Raw genomic sequence first — 19,279 nt, 5'->3', positions numbered from 1 at the left:
CTATACTTTTATTTTTTTAATCCAACAGACACATCCTGGAATAGATGGCCATTCAAGAGTTGTCCCGAAATTCCCAATTGCCAACACTCGCCCCTGGTTTAAGAGTAAACTACAGCTGGGAGTGACATACAAACAACATGAAATGTTTTTCCTGTTATTTGCAGAATTGTTCGTTAAGTGTTTGAAAAGTGTACAGATCCACCCAAGACACACCATATTTGAAAGCAAGGTATCATTTTACCATGCAATGAATCAATAATGAAATTCATTGCCAACATTTGATTATCGATTTTTATACATATTATCAACTCCTTGTCGCAACCTTAATATACCGTAGATTGGGTGCTGGAATAAAAGTGTTCAAGAAAAGCTTCAGGTCAGGCTACCAGCTGAAATCACCATCGATCATTTTCCATCTCACACCACTCAGTGGTGAAGATCTGTCTGGCCACTCATGTTCAGATATTTATATTCATTATTCTCACTCCTCTTGCCCTTGCTGTATGTAGGTCATGATGCATCTCGTGTTCATATGTAAAGGTTAGATGTAAATATTTCATCCAAGACACGGATGAATAGACTGAATATTTGCTTTTAATACTATACTACTAAAACAATGTCATGTATTGGTCAAGATTTAACATCCTTACCTCCTAATGCATGTTTCAGTCTTTTGAACTCATGGGGAGCAAATTGCATACTTGTAGATGAACTGTATATGCGTTACTTTATGGTATTTAAAATGTGTGTCCTTAATAAAGCTACCAAAACCTTGTTTTGAGAATGTGACACTTATACTGTATACTGTTTGGCTACACCCAGCAGGAAATGTGGCACAGAAATGTGACCGGAGAAGATGCTTTAGGCTGGATCTCCTTAATCCGAGCTGTCATATCAGTGTCAGGATGGCTAGCAGGCTGTGCAAACACACATGCAAACCCACACATGCACTGTAACAGTGCTCGTACAGAACTGAGTAATATTTTACGAACATGGTGAACATTTTCAATGAAAGATATACAGATAAGTGACACAATCTAGTTATACCGAGGTCATAATTTTATTTAATTTCCACTTCCCAAGATACTCCAGTTTGTTTACAAAAATACATAGAGGAGAGATTCTTTCCCTGTAAGTGAAATTCTTAAGGTTGTGAAGGAAGACCAGTGAGTCCTTTTCTGGTGCCTACTGGTCCATGTAATGGACATATGAATAGGAGCTGGAGGGCTACATTATAGAGACATACAGAGATCTGGGCGAGGAGGGGGCTGTGAATAGACCTACGCTGTAAAGAAGGGAGGATGGAGTCCAGTTGGTCCCTACATATGGGGAGGAGTGGAGGGCATGTTCCTTTCATTGAGGCACTGTGATTGATGCGGATTTAGACCTTTAAAGGGTGCATATACCATAGCTATATTTTAGATTTTAACTGTGTCCCAATTGGTTAAAGGAATGTTTCTTTAATGTTACATGTGTGGCTTGATTTTCAACACAGGAGTACGTCCATGATGTGTCCAAGAAGACAATTTGTATAATTTTCCTGGTGGACAATAGGCACACATTGGACAAAGATGAGGACACAAAGAAAAACAATGCCATAATGCATAGCAAATGTTTGCATAGGCTCCACCAGAAACAGCAAACAAGGTGGATACTGGAATGTTAGTCCAAAATTTTGAAAAAAAGTGGACTTAAGCAAGTTCTGTGAACATTTCCGGGACAAGGACTGATTTACAGTTGGATAAGAGACATGCCATCCAGGTGACATTAAAAACAAATACAGTTCTGAGTATGTATTTAATGCACAAAGAGTGGGAGTTGATATATAAATTAAGCTGCAGAGACACAGGACCAAAGAAACACTGAAATTCATAAAGGTTAAGATATTAATTACAGTGATGTCTATGCATGTGTAGCGTGTGAACAAATGGCAGACTTGATGCGGTCTGCCGCACTTCCTGGTCTAATCGTTCTCCAAAGTGTGTTTTGTATCATCAAAAAAAACATCCGGCACTGCATCTTTCACACAAAAAGTGTAATAAAAGGAATGAGTTGTCTCGAGAAATTGGAAATAAAATTATAAACAAGTACATTTAAGTTAAAGACTATCAGACCATCTCCAAGCAACTTAAAGTTCTTGTGATTACAGTTTCACATATTCAGAAATTTAGAAATTTAAGATCTACAGGACTATAACCAACTTCCCTGGAAGTGGCCGCAGGGGGGGAAATTGATGACAAATTGAAGAGACTGATAATACAAATGCTAACAAAAGAGCACAGTGTAACCTATAATAAATTAAAGATGAACTCCAAGGTCAAGATCGATTGTAGCATCCGCAGTCGTTTGAGACATACAGAGATCTTCTTCATGGGAGACTATCAAGGAGGACACCGCTGTTGAAAATAAATTTAAAAAAAAAATAAAGACTGGCACTGCATGTTGACAAGCCTCAAAGCTTCAGGAAGAATGTCCTCTGGCCAGATGACACAAAACTGGAACTTATTGAAAACCTTTACCTTTATTTAACCAGGTTAAAAAACTCATTGAGATTTATGTTTCCTATTGCAAGAGTCACCTGGCCATCAGCTGTAATTTCAGCATCGGCTCTGTGTTAACAGAGAAAAAAATGAAGCATAAAAGGAAAGAAAACTGTCCCTACGGTGAAACATGAAGGAGGCTTTGGGCATGATTTGCTTCATCGGGCACAAGGTGTCTTCAATCTATGCTGGGCATAATGAAATGTTATGAATATCAAGGCATTCTAAAAAGAAATGTGGAACAAAATACCTGCTGAGAGGTTCAGAAGTCTCACGAAAGTCACAAAAATATTGGATAGCAGTAATTGCCTCACAAAGTTGTGCAATAAAATGTCAAGTTAAGGCAAATGCCCAGGCCTGTTTCATGATTTGGTTTTGAAAATAGTTCTGTTAGGCCACAATTCAAATGCAATGTATGGTTTAATTTATTCATTTAAAAAAATATTTATTACTCTTGTGGGTTTCAAGTTATTTCTGTGACAAAAAAATCTTCACAATATGTCGAATGCACATTCACATGTCTATGCACAGCATTTTGAAACTATGTTTGCGAAATATGAGTAAAGAGGCAAAATCCAACCGCTTTATCCATCTCAGGGGCGGCCATTTTCTTACTTGCTGTCGACTGACAACCAATCACAGCTCACTTGTTTTCTGAAGCTGAGTCATGATTGGTTGTTCCCTGAGCCCTGAGCAATTGCGATGTCATTTTTCAGTCGAAAAAAAAAATGGCCGCCATTGAGATGGACGACAACAAGTGGGTTTTGCTGCTTAAAACGTATTTCACAAACAATATTCATCAGAACATCAAGTTTAGACTAATGTGACTGCATAGAACATATTTGAAATGTTTTTTGGGGGCTTACTTCCCCTTTAACAGAGTGGTACCAACCATATCATCCACTTGTATAGTATAGTGTTTTGAAAAAGAATTGTTATGAAAGCCATGGGTTGTTGGTCGATGATGTTGGTCATTGTTGTCACGAAGAGGTGCTGACCTCTTAATAGACTGGCTGCTGTGTTTGTCACTGAGCTTTGGAAAAGCAGACCTCGAAATAGCTGGCCATGCTTTTTAAGATGTAGGTTCAAGCGTAGGAGCACACCTTAGGCTTCAGGGAAACGCAAAGGTTGTTAAAATGTCACCAGCAAACACCAAACCCAACCACAAATATAGTGCTGATCCAGCTGAGAAAGAGTTATTTGTAAATGTCTCAGATGCCCTGAGGCCATACACGGGTTTGTGTGTAAATGTGTGTGCGCATGTAACAAATTGTGCATTTTTGACTGTAAGTTGAACGGAATTGCGAGCAATGCGATACTGAACACGATACTTGCAATCTTATTGGATCACGCTCGCTAGTCACAGGCCACCAGTGTTGTTTTTGGCAGGCATTTTAGATTTAGTCTTAGTCTTTTGGACAAAAATGATTGCCATTCAATTAGCCTAGTTTTATTTGACGAAAACTCAAAAAGGTTTCAGTCCAGTTTTTGTCGACGAAAACTCCCCAAAATTTTAGTCTAGTTTTAGTCGACGGAAACTCCCCCAAAAGGTTTTAGCCTAGGTTTTGTAAATTTATTAAACCAAAACTCAAAAAGGTTTTAGTCCATTTTAGTTAAAAATAGGCATACAAGGTTTCCACCCAATAGCAAAGACTTTCTGATGGACTACTACGGATTATGCTTTACAAACCACAACATTTTATTTGGCGACTGTTGTGGCTTTATTTCACATAAAGCAACATAAATAAACAAAATAAAAACATTTTAACATCATGGACTGTTGATTGTAGTAGATTTGTTCTAATACAGTAGCACAAATACAAACTCTATCAAACATGTCTTCTTTAGTTGCAACTCACTTGTGTCTTAGGAAGAACATATTTGTACGACCCGCAGATACATCCATAAAAAAGGAGACATTTCGAACATGACTTGAAGTCAAAGGCCTATTTTTTAGGGCTAAGCCTCTTTGACATTTTCAACAAAACATGCGGCATGAAAACTGCTTAAAGATTGAGGTTTTTTTGACGTATGCTCATGCCCATCGCCTCAATAGAAATTAATGAGGTGGAGTCTGTGGTGTATCGATGGGTACGCAGCAAAAAAAAGGCTTGTATTGATCTATTGTTCATGTAGCAATAGCTATGGTGGCAGTGAGTTCAGTTGTAAGGGAATGCAAGCCATCCTTGTGAATCTGGGAGGTGATGTGCCCCCCATCCGCCCATCTAACCAGATTCCAAACCCCGTCCCCAGTGCCATCTGCTCCTGTGCCTGGAAGCAAGCTTGATAGCGCTGCCGCCGCGCCTCAATAAACCTACAATGATCTAAAAATACTACAGCTAACTACCATTTCACATAAGTTGTCACACTTGACTGACATATTTGAACATATTAAACAGACTAGAGCAACAACAAATATAATAAGGTTTACCAAACTGTCTGCTGTCCGCCTAGGACGGTCGAGTTAAATGCACTCCACTTTTGCTGGTGCTGGTAGGACACAACCATTTCTTATTGAAACGAAGGGAAGTTCGTAATGCGAGTAAGTAGTGAACACACTTTTCATCCACAATAATGAGACAATATTAGGAACATTCATAATAAAATTTTGAATTTAGTATTGATGGGTTCATTGCCAACACCCAGGGGTGGCAACTGGGGGGGCAAAGTATTTTGTTAGCGTGGCAGCAGCCACACCTTGCCACCCTGTATAACTACTTATACAAATCTGCCTCAAATTGTTAGCGTACATAAATTAAATACAATCAGCAAACATCGGCCATTTGGCCAATTATTTTGGCCGATTTTTGAAGAGGTATAATGGACCGATATAATCAGCCAGCCGATTAAATGGTTGGGCACTAGTTTTTATCCGTGATTGGTTGATATCAAAGCAACTGTAATGACATTATTAGTCAAGGAAGTGGCAAAATGGCCGCCGCCTGAGACCGATAGAAATTAATTCATATTCCACAAACGGAATATTAATCATAAGACCGTGTTCGGCTCCCTTGGTGGGTACTTTTACAAATGGTAGGTCTTGTCACTCAAGCTGACTTTAATGTTCATGCCATTAGAGAGTACCTCTTAAAGTCGTTGCAGAACAGCAGAGGGCTCTGCGTCATTTTGCATGAATAAAATAGGAGACAGCAAAATACATGGTGTTATTACTGAGATACTGTATGTATGAATTTGTGAAAGTGTCGGAACTAGTGCATGTCCAACGTTATTACGATTGTCTCCAGACAAGCGTGTAAATGGCATTAATGAGTAGTTAGGCTCATTTATGCACTTGTATCCGCAGAGTTTGAAAGACAACACTTAAATTGTGCAACTCATAGGATTTATATGAAGCAGCTTTTGTCCTTACCGTTGTGCACTTTTGTCTTTACCGTTATGCAAGATGTGTTTTTCAATGGGCACCAATATTTGCTCTGTCAAATTTTGACTGCATTTTGAATATATTTTAAATCAATAACCTTTTGAAAACAGGCCCATGGTGTCTCTGTTTTAGCATAGGCGACATTTACACATAAAAGGTGACATAAAATTAAAATTAAAAACAAAAAGCAAAATCACTTTGTTTTTGAACAAATTAGGTGAAAATTACCCATAAATATAGATTTATTTCCAACAACATTTTGGTGAAACAAGTTTAGAGACTACACTCAAATCATATCTTAGATGTGTTATTTAAAAAACTACTGGAAATGTGTAGAGGCAAAATCAAACCAAGTCTAACACTGTCATTACTTTTTTCACTCAACATCAGTGTCCCTCAAAAATTAACATTACACTATTGAACGTAATAAATTACATAACTCAAGATTAAATGATTTCTAGAGTAATTGTTGAATCAACAATCGTCTGGTGGCCTAACAATTTAGAAACCAAATGTGATTTAATATTCATCAGGTGTTAAATAACTACAAACAAAACCTCTGTCCACATATCCTACTGATACGAACTGCCATTATTTACACTTAAACCTTTCCAATAAGGGCAACAGTCCAATTACTTGGAACTCAATTAGCATTAATGTTGTCACTGAGCCCAGAGAATAGACATTAATATGCTCCACATCGCGCTCCCCATCACTGTCATTGTTCCCTCTTTGCCGCTCTCCTTTATATTCCCGCAGTTCCATCCATTCATTTTGTGCTGCTATTAATAGCCCTACCACCCGCCTATCAATACCATACCCCAGCAAGACAGGAGGTGGGTGTGCACCAGTCAGTGAATTGAGAATAAATCATCTGAAATAAAAAGGTTTGGCCTTACGTAAGATGGGAGGGACAGAAAACTGTCTCTTGAAACAAAACAAAAATGGTTCTGTCTCTGGAAAAGAATTTGATAGGGGGGGGGGTTAAATAATACTAAGATAATAAACTAAGGTAGAGGTATAGAATGAGAAATATTAAGAAACAGGTAAGACTGACATATCGGCGCAATTATATAGCCTTGCAAAGAGAAACAGGCAGGAGAAAACATATAAAATTTACACAGGTGACTAGCAACTAAAAGGTCTGCCAGGTTGTCCGTTGTTTACACGGATTCCCTCCCTCAAATCCTTTCCTCAGTGATGGGTCCATATTTACCCGCACGTGCCATCTTTCTAACCACACTATCCTGACTTCATCCTTTGTGCCTTTTGATGCTGGTCGGAAGATTTACCCATCGGGCTGCAGTAGAGAGAACGAGTATTGTATTTCCCATAAAAGCAAAGATCTTTGTCTTCTTTGTGTGTTCATATCACCTCCTCACCCAGTTGCTGCTGCCTCTTGTAGTAGGCTTTGTCATTCTGCCCACTGATTAACAAATCTCTCACTCCAAAACCAAAGATAGAAATCAACCTCATACACAGATTCAGAGATTTGAGATGCAATACTAATAAAAGCACAATAATAAGGATATCATGTATAGAGAGACAAAATAGAGTGGAACTTCAATTCAATGGACCCGGAACTAACTGCAGAAAATAGTATCCAGTTCACGCAAAACACCCTCTGTACATTACTTTTCAAAGTCAGCTCATTCCAGTGTTGGCCACAATTTATCACACCAGTAAATGCTGCTGTGCCGCCATCAACAGACACTGGTCACCAGTTTCTGGCTTGCGTGGCTCTCTTGTCATATATAAACACACTAAAATAGAGCAGGCTAAAAAGTGCGTCAATATGGCGGTCATGTTGGCAGTTGCGACTTTCCATTCAAAACAATAGACAGACACGAAGGCCATTTTTAGCAGGTGAATAATCCTTGAACTGCAACGGATCATAGACATTATCTTAGCATGCCGCATAGGCACATATTGGTTGTAAAAACGGAGCATTTTGTATGCAGCGAGTAGTGGGCAAGACTCCTGACCATGCTAGAGTATTTTTGGAACAGTACTGGAACTACGCAATAATTCTATATCAATATGTATCACAATAGACGAGATCAATAAGAACAGAAAATGCCTTAGATGTTCAATAGAAAAAAATCCAGACCGCGGTATAGTGTGTGTTGTAAACAGCGCGCAGCAGCCTCCGAAAGATAAAAAAAGAAAAAAAACAAAGTTAATGCATGCACTTCAAGGAAATATTAGTTCACTACACTTCATTGTATGAACTTTGAACTTTGAATGAAGGCTAACGTAAGTGTATCGACAATACTGCTTTCGGGAAGAATCTATTGCAAATAAGCATTTACAATGCACAGGTGGACGAACAACTTTGGACATTACACGACATTACAATATACATTCTTAATTGGCTGGCAACCAATTTGACGGTGTATCCCTCTTACTGCCCAAAGACGGCTTGGATAGGCTTCAACACGCCCGCAACCCTCGTGAGGAGAAGCGAATTGGATAATGAATAGTGAATACAAATACAATTTTTTTTTTCAGTTTTGTTTTTTGTTTGTTCCTTTTATAATTTTTACATTGACTTAAATGAAATACTTATATTGTAAAACATTTCTACGCCATATCGCTTGCCCCTACTAAGAACATTATGATTACATTTATTTCATTTTTATATTGACCAATTCATTTGACTATTTCATCATTGCATTGACCTCTTATTAAAGATTAAACTATGTGTTTATATAAAATGACCTCAATTTAGCCTTTTTGCTCTGGGTCCTTGTTTGTCAATAGCAAAAACACAACCCAAAAAAATTAAACACGCAGCATATCGATATGATATATTTTCAGTCATATCGCCCCAGTCCTATACAGTACACTTTTTTTGCCCTTATCTATGGCATGTAATCGTAACGGAGGTGAAAAAAGAAAGTGCTAGCATAACACATGCCTCATGAACGCAACCAGAGGCACACCATTTTCCGCCCCCAAGCACCAATGGAGCCTATCCCATGAACTTTGGATGAAAAGCAAAGTACACCGTCGCTAGCCAATTGCAGAAAAATATATTCAGATGTACCCGTCTCCCCCATCCCCACCCATCTTCTGTACCGCTTCTCCTCACTAGGGTCGCGGGGGGTGCTGGAGCCTATCCCAGCTATCTTCGGGCATACGCATAGTGAAATTGTGTTTTGTATGTATTTGACAAAACTGGGGGATACATTTCCGGACTCAATTTGTTTGGCTACAGACCAACAAGACAAATTGAACTTTGTAAAAGGAAATATCCTACACTGGTCTGTCATTCATTTACCTTGGTGATGAGGATGCGATAGTGTTCAAGCAGGTCATGGTTGTCATGGCAACCGGCCAGCAGCTGCCATACTTCAGCTCTCAGTGGCTCAGGAATGCCACTACGGACCAATGGGTGCAAACCTTTTGGACGACTGGACAGGTTCCCATGCCTTAAATGTATGCACCCACACACACACACGTACACAGTATTACTTTAAAAGCACAATGGAAAAGCATTCTTAATTTTTAACCAATTGCAACTATAGTGCAACTGTATATTAGCAGTGATTGGTAACCAATCGTCTTTAGTATATATATTGGTAAAACGTGTACATAAGCGGTAATAATATTGTAACAACAAACTACCGTAATTGTATTAGTGCAATGAGTTTTTGTGCGCATATGATCTTTTTTTTTTTTTGGCATGCATGCATGCATGAAGGTGGACTGGCAAAGACTAGCGTCAATTGTGTCATGAAGATGAAAAACAACCCTTGAAAAAAAATGGCACCCACCTTAATTCATGACTCTTATAAAGTACACGGAGACCAGAAAAAAATACTCCTGTGCAGTTTTAACAGCAAGTAAATGTGTCATGCTATTCTATAACGGTGATGTTTAAAAATAAGATTGCATAACATAGTATTTTCAATAAATTGATGCAGTTTAATTAATATCATACACTATCATGTGACAATGAAAATGGGTGCGAGAACTTTATAACATAAAACATGCACATTTTTAAAAGAAACATGCAAAGCATTATGCCCTTACCATCTATTGAGGATCGCACCCCACAATTCCAGAATTTTCTCAGGACAATCTTTGGAAACATCTCCCGTCCCGCTGGAGATTTCACTGTCACTATCTACATACAACACAAATGGACCACAGAACATTTATTAGACATGTGTCTCCAATAGTGACCTTGATGTCTGTGACGTTTGGCCAAATGAGAATACAAAATTCAATCCAAGTTCTCGTGCTAAGCATTTAAATTGTGCCTTTGTGTTCCAACCACACAATCTAATCGGGGTTGGAGAGTTTCTACAGGGCCTACACATTCCATTATTGTAATGTTCTTCCATCTGGCAGTTTGCAAGGCAAACAAGAGGCAATCAGCGCAGAAAAACACTTGTGCGTAGATGTAGCAGCATCGACTGCCTGTCTAGCCTTCTGTTCTGCTGGTGAAGAGACTCATTCCCACACATAAGCCACCCACTAGTACATAAACACAGTCTCGTCTAGTGTATGTGCAGCATTTACTCGTAGACTTCCACATGCAACCCTGGATATAGATTTAATGCCACATTGGTTTAATGTGTCGAATTTTTAATTCACTCTTACATTCACATACACGCAAGACAAAAAAAGGGCACAATACTGTAAATTGAACTTAGTAATACATTATCATGCATACTTGCATCCAAATAGTTCCTCTAAAGTACTCGTCCAAGGGTGGAATTGAACAACCAAGTATTTTGTTAGCTGCCTGTTTCCAAAATATTTACTAGAGTGTAATGTAAACGTGCAGATAACTTACACAATACTTCCCCCACAACTACTTTCTCCACCATGACTTGGCTGAACGAAGATCCAACATTTTTAAGCGAGGGGGGGGGCGAATTTCAGACACCGGACTACATAGAAGCGCTATCAAGTCAATGGCAACGTTAAGCTGCAGTGATAGCACATAATAACGCTTTTAAAACAATGATCATTTTTCCCTACTGATTAACTCAATCATAATCAATTTACTGTGTGTGTATGTTCTGCAATGTCAATTTGAAATAACGACGTGTATTTGATTAAGGAGATGGCAATTAAAAAAAAATCATTGACAGAAGAATCAATTATTAAAATAAACATGAGATATAGCCCTAGCCAATGACTGCATCGAGACAGTGATTTTTTTTTTTTTTTTTTTATAAATGTGACTGGCATAATAGCTGGATGGATGATTTATACAAAGCATTTAGCTAAAAGCTTGGTAATGAGGAATGGTAATAAAGGCAGCAAATTCATCAAAGCATCGATTGCTTTCCCTGTAGGTAATTACAGCATAATAATAGTCACATACTGTAGGCAGGTTTTTATAATGTATCTTGCATATCTTACTGAAGCAATGGAAATTCTGTGTGTGTCTGCCCCCAGCTAATCAATAAAAAAACACAATAAATAATCTGAAAAAGGCTCTACCATCCCAGTTACCCTCCAGTTAGCAGTGTACAATAGACGATGATGATGATGAATTGACTGGGTGAGTGAATAGAAGGATGAAAGCAAATATGTCTCGATATGTACTCCAATGAATATTTACAGCTAAATGATTGAATTATCCAGCACTTCAGGGAAATTGGGAAGGTGAACAATGGGAACAGATACAGTTTTTTTCTGCGAGTTGACCTGAATATCTTTGGCATGTGCTGGAGAAGACACGGAGAACGGATCAATATAACATTAAATTCTGCGGTGATGATGGTTTTGAAAAAAATGCCAAAGAGAGTTCATCTAAATAATAGAGGAGAATGTCTGTGACTTCAAATGTCTAAAAGGCATTCTGCACTTTGAACAAGAACATTTCCTCTGAATTTGTGACACAATATTCACACACATGGACTTAATTGTTGGTGCACCGCTGTTAATTAAAGAAAAATCCACAATGGTCACAGGAATAACTTGAATCTGACAAAAGCAATAATGAAAAATTCATGATTTTTATCCAATGAAAACCAGATTCTCTTTAGATTGTGGTTCACCAGAACTATTTAAAAAAAATCATGAAACAGGGCTGGGCAAAAATTATGGTACCCTAGGAAAATTCAAGGTGTGTCCTCAAATCAGTATCACAAGTGACAAACTTAAACTTGTAATTAGTTATCCTAACTTGGCAAGTAGTCACTAAGCTGCTTGTTGACGTGGTGTGTACCACACTAAACATGGACCAGGGGAAGCGAATGAGTGAGAGACAACGCCACTAATGAAAATAAATCATGAAAAAAAGCAAGACTGCAATTTGAAAAAACTGGAACTTTTTCGCAAATCACATTTGCTCTTTCAAAGACGTAAAAATGAAGCACACCAAGAGAAGAACACTGTCCCTACAGTGAAACACGGAGGAGACTACTATGTACTGGGGCTGTTTTGTTACATTTGGCACAGGTGGTCTTGAATCTGGGGAGGGTACAAGGACTAGCGAGGTATTTTCTAGAGCGATTTGCTCTCCAATGTCAGAAACCTTCATCTCATTCACATGTCATGGGTCTTGAAACAGGTGAACCAAAAAAAAAAAAAAAAACGCGGCCAAAAACACCTAAGAACGGCTGGGGAAAGGACCTTTCAAACTAAAGTCAACTGGAGCTGTTACAATCGAAATACCTGCTGAGAGTTGGAGAAATCTTATTGAAAGTTACAAACAATTACAGCAATTAATTCAAAATAGTAAGTTAAAGTGTGTTTTATAATAATTTTAATTTAATTTAGTTTTTTTAATTATTATTTTCGTCAGATTCAAGTTGATTCTGTGAGACCACTGTGAGTTTTTCTTTAACAACAATTTTGACAGCAAGTGTCCCCATTTCTTGTAGCCATGATCCGGTGCACACTGTTTCCTCTATACATCCCAACATGAGCTTTACAGGGCTTTGTATGTGCTCAAGGAGGCTTTTCAAATTGTTCAGAGCCAGCACAAAGGTGGTGCTTCTATCTCTCGGCCACGTGGGCTGGAAGCACGCGTCTGCTGTTACTGCAAACATACAAGGACTAAGATGTACATTATTGTGATCTTTGAATCGAAAGAAGGCCATTCGCGACTGGGTTACTTTCATACAAAGTCTCGAAATGAAATTGTGGGTTGAAAATCAGAATATAGAGACCAAAATGATCACAGTCGTCAGTATTCTCATGCTGTAGCTAAAATGAACACATACAAATAGACACACTGAAAGAATTGAAAAACAATTTATTTTGAATACAAAATATACCAAATCGTCAATCCTCGGACCTTTTGCATATTAGAAATTGTTAGCAGCAAACAATATAAATTTGCATGCATGCATGCGTGCAAGACCTCGCAAAATGTAGTTAAAAAGACGCTAGCGATATATTTAAATAACTGTGTTGGTGTACAATTTTGGATGTTGATCACGCCGATAACTCAAAACATTAGACATGTTGAGTCTTCTTTTCTTCTTGTATGGTTTGCATCATCTTCTTTCTTTCTTTCTCGTTGTGGCGCACACTAGATGGGAGAAGCCAAAAAAAATGAATAACTACAGTGGATCCTCGACGTACGAGCGCCCCTTTTTACGCAAAATTAATTTGCCTGAAAAATTACCTCTAGTTTCGATATAGAAACGGTCTTTGCACAGACGAGCAGATGGATCTAGGTTGTAATTCTTCTCGCGCTGCGTGACCATCATTGGCAACGAGCATATCACATTGCTATGATCTGAAAACTAGTGATATGTGGCTTAAGGCGGAAGCTGTTGCATATGTCGGCAGTTCCACCGCCGCATCCTTGATCATCACGATATAAGGTTGTGAAAGCCTTAGTAGAAGATATCCGAAAATCATTGAATTTTCATAAAAATATTAATAAATATATTGTGTACGTTATTTATTTAAATGCAGCGTCTCGTTAATTATGAGTAAGAATGGTTAATGTCGGTGTTATCACGTCAGATGTCGCAAGGTGCAAGCTCCACCTACGTACAATACATTCATCCAATCACTGAAGCCAGAAGCATCAGCGTTGAATGAATGCCCAAACAGGTTCCGTGTTGATAGACACGTTGAGTTTTTGCCAAATACATAAATAAAGCGCTGAACAGTCAGAATGGCTCCACACAAATGGTATATTGTTAAAGAGTTTGATTGGAAACACTTGTCATAAATCTGTGCTCTTCCTCTTGCGTTTTGTAACCAAGCTACGTATGTGTTGTTATTTTGATTTCGATTAGACAAACAAATCACTGAAAGCACTCGCTGGTGAGACCATGTGCAAGGCAATCAAAAAAATAATAATAATAATAATAAAAAAAAGGTTAAATAAAATTAGTAGTGAATTAATGTCTTAAATGACAATGTGACATCCCACTTTTTGATGATTTCTTTTTAAACAGACAAAGACAAGTTTTTCTAAATTGGTACGCCAAAATCCAATGAATGAGAAAAAAACCAAACATAAGAATCACTTGAATCATATTGTTTCCATGAAATTAAGGAAGAAGAAGAACGGATTAATTGCATTGCCATTCATTTCAATGGGAAATATGAGTTTGATTTATTCAAGTGACAAACAGACTCACGGAAACAATTAAGTTCACAACTTGAAGGTCAACTGTACTACTCTCAGAAATGCTGAATAGGGTAGCAAAAATAATTAAAATTAAAAAATGGTAACTGTAATGCAATGTTACCGCAGTTTATCTAACATCCTTAATATCTTTCAAAAATGTATGTTACCAGTATGCATTCAATGTGCAGGGCAGCGCGGGGGACCCCCTGCTAATGTTGCTAGAGCAATTCAATTAATTCAACCTCTTTTTTAAAGTCTCAAAACAAAAGTGATTTATTTTATTTTATTTATTTATTTTTTTTAGATCAAAGCCAACCTCATTGTGTTGCATCACACAGATACCGCAGGGTTCCTTCTTAGCAGAGCAGAGAATGCATTAAACAGTACCATTTTATATATTTCTACAAGTAGAAAAGAGTGACAAAAACATGCTTCAGAATAATGACAATGCTGTAGAGGGAAGCGCAAAGAGGAAAAATATGTCATCTTTGGGCACATTGAAGCCCCTGGGAAGAAAAAAAAAATAATTAAACGTGTGCGCTTCTCTGGAGGCTACTGCACTGTGGGGGTATTCATTTTTGTACACAATAAGCCTGACCTCCAACTCCATGTCCCTGACTGTCTCGATTTTCTCATCTCGAGAGGAGGAGGGGGGAAAAAAGCCCTCTGAATGGCTCCCACAGTGACAGTTGAAAACCATCAGCTATAGCTTGGGAAGCCAAAGAGTGGCTTTGGGTGGGTCAATAATTGCATATGGAGACAATTTTGCTGCCTTCTATTAATACAAGGTGAAATGCATGACACTCCGGGTAATGAAAACAACAAGCTGTACTCTCAACAAAAAAATGCAAATGCCCCTGTAAAAAACAATGCTGTATCATTCATATCTGTGGGAAAAAATGTTTGGTAATGCCAATGCCATTCATTTCAATTTGTATATGTGACAATTTATAATGATCCAACAAATGGGTCAAGCACTGCACAGCACGTACTCCCATTGGAATCAAGTGACACAATCAATGAGGACTGCTCAGCCACACAGTTACTTAAATGACCTCATAAAATGTATCTGACACTCAAAATAAATCTAAATCCAAATGAAGACGTGGGCACAATGTGGGCACGCTACCTAACTTTGACTGTGAATTTTGAAACAATAATAATAATGGATGTAAAGGAATCAAACAGTGCAAATAAAGAGTAAGTAGGAGTAAGTGGCTACTCTTACCGTCATCCACCTCCTCCTCTTCAGTGGGTGAGGCCAGTTGTCCTTTGCCTTCTTTGCTTCTCTCTGACTCCCTCTCAAGACTCACCACCTCATACATAGCATCACTCTGACCTGTCCTCTCTGGTGCATGCTGTATGGACACACATAGTATCATTAGCGCAAATTTAAAATAGAACATTTTAAACGACTGGATATACAACGGTACTTTAAATTGAAAGTTTTATTTGTTTTGTGAAGATTTTCACATTTAGATGATGGAAATATCAATAATCTAACACAGCCATCCCACCCCCATATGCAGCAACACAATTTTGGGGAATGTGTTAATAGAAAACTAGCACTCTACAGTTTAAAAACAGTAATAACAAAAATTAAACAATTTCAGCCCACATTCCAAATGCATTTCATGAATGCACATTGTGCCTCTCCTTCTGTTGTTCCCACATTTGACACCAGGGGGTAGTAGAATACCGACAGACAATCAATTAGATGAAGCAACATGAAGAAAAGCGTCACAAAGTTGCAGCTATATCACTTTTAAATGAGTCTCTTCCTCTCAACTCAACAAAATCAATATTTTTCATTTTAGACAGGGCATTCAAATTTCAAATTGTCTGTTGATATTTGTGCATCTATAAAATAATTTGGTGTGATTTGGTGATGTTTTTTGTATTATTTATATCTACACTCCGCTACAAAAGTACGAGCAAGGCAAGTTCAATAACTTTGTTCTCGTCGTATACTTTTGACATTTGGGTTTCAGCTCAAAAGAAGAATTTGAGACAAAAGTTCAGAACCCCAGCTTTTATTTCATGGCATTTACATCTAGCTGTGTTAAACAACTCAGGAAAGAGAACCTTTAGTTTGAAGCCACCGACTTTTCAATTTCAGCTTTCTAGTTCCCCAGGTGTTGCCTTTTGGATTGATTGCCTAAACATGAGATATTGTTTGCTTTTCAGCTTTGAGTTTGACCTGTGAAAACTGCATTTGCTGTTAAGCAAACATGAGAGAAGAGGGGAAAATCAATCAGAGCTATTGCACAAACATTGCACATAGCCAATACAACAATTTGTAATGTGCTGAAAAAGAAAGAAATCACTGCTGTACTGAGCGAGAAACATTGAACAGGTCAGCCAAGTGAATCAAAAGCAGTTGATGACCAAAACATTGTCAGAGATGTGAAGAAACCCCAAAAAAATAATTGTCAGTGACATCACAGGGGGTGAGGGTGTCATTTTTCTCTCTTTGAAGAAGACTTTGAGAAAAGAAATATACAGGCCATACCACAAGATGAAAACCACTCATCAGCAAGAATAATAAAAACCCAGATCGGATCGTGCAAGTTACATTTATGCCACCAAATATTCAATGTCTCTCATTTTTTAATTTAATAATGTCTGTTCCAATACTTTTGCTCCGTTGAAAACTGTGTGGATTCAAACAAAAAGCGCTCTGTACTGTTGTTGAACACATCTTGAAAATAATACTATGAAATAAACCAAACTTTTGTCTAATATTCATCTATTGATCTGAAACCAAAATGTCTTCAGTATACAATACAAATCAAATTGACCTTGTCGTTCCAATGCGTGCAACATTTTTAGCTCAAGCAGAGAATTCAACACTAACATGGAAGACAGTTGCCGCCTTTGACGGAATGTGCAAATTAAGATCAAAATAATTACCACAAGATCGGGTCAAATAGTAAAAACCATTTGCTGAATTAAAATTTCAGCATACTGTACAGCACAGTGTTTGTCCGCAACAATAAATTGAATAAAGTCCAAGATCAAAGCTGAACAAATGCACCACAAAACAGCAGCCCAAAGGTGTCAAAAGCAGGTGATGTTTATTTCTAGTCTATTCACTAACTGTAGTGCTTTAGCCTCTCGCCTGCAGCTGGTAAAGTGGATCAATGAGCTTTGATGCAGTATTGATCCACCTACCCCCCTGTAACTTCTAATGCCTTTTTCAAGTCATGAATGAGAAGAAAAAGAAACACAATGTAACATATAGCTAGTTTTCCAAGAAATTCAAAGATAAATAGAAATAAAATACATTTGCTTTACAATAACTTCAATAAGTTTAAATGTGAAAAAAGCGTGTTATCAAGGAAAGGCTGGTCGGATGTTAGACTCTTCAACTAATATACGGTAACTCATTTGAGACTTGAGCTGTCCTGTCACTTTGCAAGGAATAAAACAATGGTTCAAAAAATTGACTTGTAATTTCTGTATTTTATGGACAACAATTAAACTAAGAAAAATTCTAAATGTATGCAAGATTAAAATAAAAAAAAAATTCTAGCTCGGTAAAATAAGCTTTATCCATCTATTAATTTTCAGTTGACCTGTATGTCTTATCCCAGCTTCGGACATGCAAGTTCTTGAAATGCGGGACAAAGTCGTAGTAGCCTGAGCAAACGCCCACACAATCGCAGGGACATCAAGGGGATTCCATATACCTCGACCACATCACACACTGTGCTTCCTAATTGATTATTACTTAATCAATACTTGATCAATCAAGTCAATCGCATATCCAAACAAATGAGATAAAAAGCCCTTAATGAAATGGAAAGTCTGTGAGGTGACCTGAAAAAGGTTAGAAGATGCAAAGTCAAATTTAACAAATGTTATCAAGATGTGGCATGAGTGAGTGTTGAAATGAACATAAATATTTGAATATTAGTCGCATGTATTTACAACTATTTTTCGTTGAAATTTCACATTGTTCGCCGTAGAATCCATATACGAGCACCAAAACTGACTGCACTGCGTTACCCAAAAGTAATGTTTGCCCATCAGATTCATGACTCATATAAGTACATTTCAAAAAGGTATTACTCTCTCCCGTAATAGGACAATAAAATTACACATTTTACATGCCAGTGTGTAGTTCCTGATAGACATCTTTCCCCACCCAAAAAAAATTGTAAAACACACACACACACACACACACACGTACACGCACACACACTATTATCTTTTAATTAGCTCTTAACCAGTGCACCAGTCTTCCATTTACTGTGGAGATAACTCCGTAGGCAATCAGGCGTACAAGTCAGACTGCCGCCGTTAATTACCAACACACCAATAATGAGAAAGAGCCACTTATTAGCTTGCTACAAAGGAAAGCCTCCACACACTCCACTGCTTTGCCACCTCTGAATGGCTTACTAAAGAAGCTCTGCATTTTGTTTTTCCTTCTACATAACAAGGCAGATGAAGCACGCTGGTCATCTCTTGTCTCGGAGCACCATTTGATCAAAGAAGTTGTGAGGAAAGCCATGCAACTTGAACATAATATGGTGAGGAAGGAGACATTTCATTTGTGATGTTCCCATCAATTACATTTGATGACCTTGTTGAAATATAGCAGCGCCGCCACTTTAGATTTGCAATTTAACATGTTTGACCTCAATTTAACCTAATAAAAAATAGATACACGGTAAGTCTATAAGCAAGCAAAACATTACGAGGGTATATCCTCCTGCAGACAGACTTGTTCAGATCACCTCACAGACGTTCGATCGGATTCTGGCTGGGCCATTCCAAACCTTAATT

The 19,279-nt window shown here is 37.9% G+C and overlaps 1 protein-coding gene across 2 annotated transcripts in view; it reads right to left on the bottom strand.

Annotated features, from left to right (window-relative positions):
• The window catches only part of rabgap1l (RAB GTPase activating protein 1-like), a 97,172-nt gene that overhangs the window by 64,349 nt on the left and 13,544 nt on the right, over positions 1–19,279 (bottom strand). For both annotated transcript variants that reach the window (XM_088313025.1, XM_088313026.1), the window contains exons 11-13: positions 15,714–15,843; positions 9,961–10,054; positions 9,206–9,356 (exon numbers count right to left, since the gene is read on the bottom strand). In XM_088313025.1, coding sequence (XP_088169151.1) covers positions 9,206–9,356; positions 9,961–10,054; positions 15,714–15,843 — 375 coding nt within the window. The remainder of the gene's footprint in view (positions 1–9,205; positions 9,357–9,960; positions 10,055–15,713; positions 15,844–19,279) is intronic.

Source organism: Idiotropiscis lumnitzeri, chromosome 13, assembly GCF_059441095.1.
Source record: "Idiotropiscis lumnitzeri isolate Australia: NSW breed Sydney's pygmy pipehorse chromosome 13, RoL_Ilum_1.0, whole genome shotgun sequence".
Classification (NCBI taxonomy): domain Eukaryota; kingdom Metazoa; phylum Chordata; class Actinopteri; order Syngnathiformes; family Syngnathidae; genus Idiotropiscis; species Idiotropiscis lumnitzeri.
Note: the sequence above shows the minus strand (reverse complement) of the source record. Positions and strands in the feature narration are given on the sequence as shown.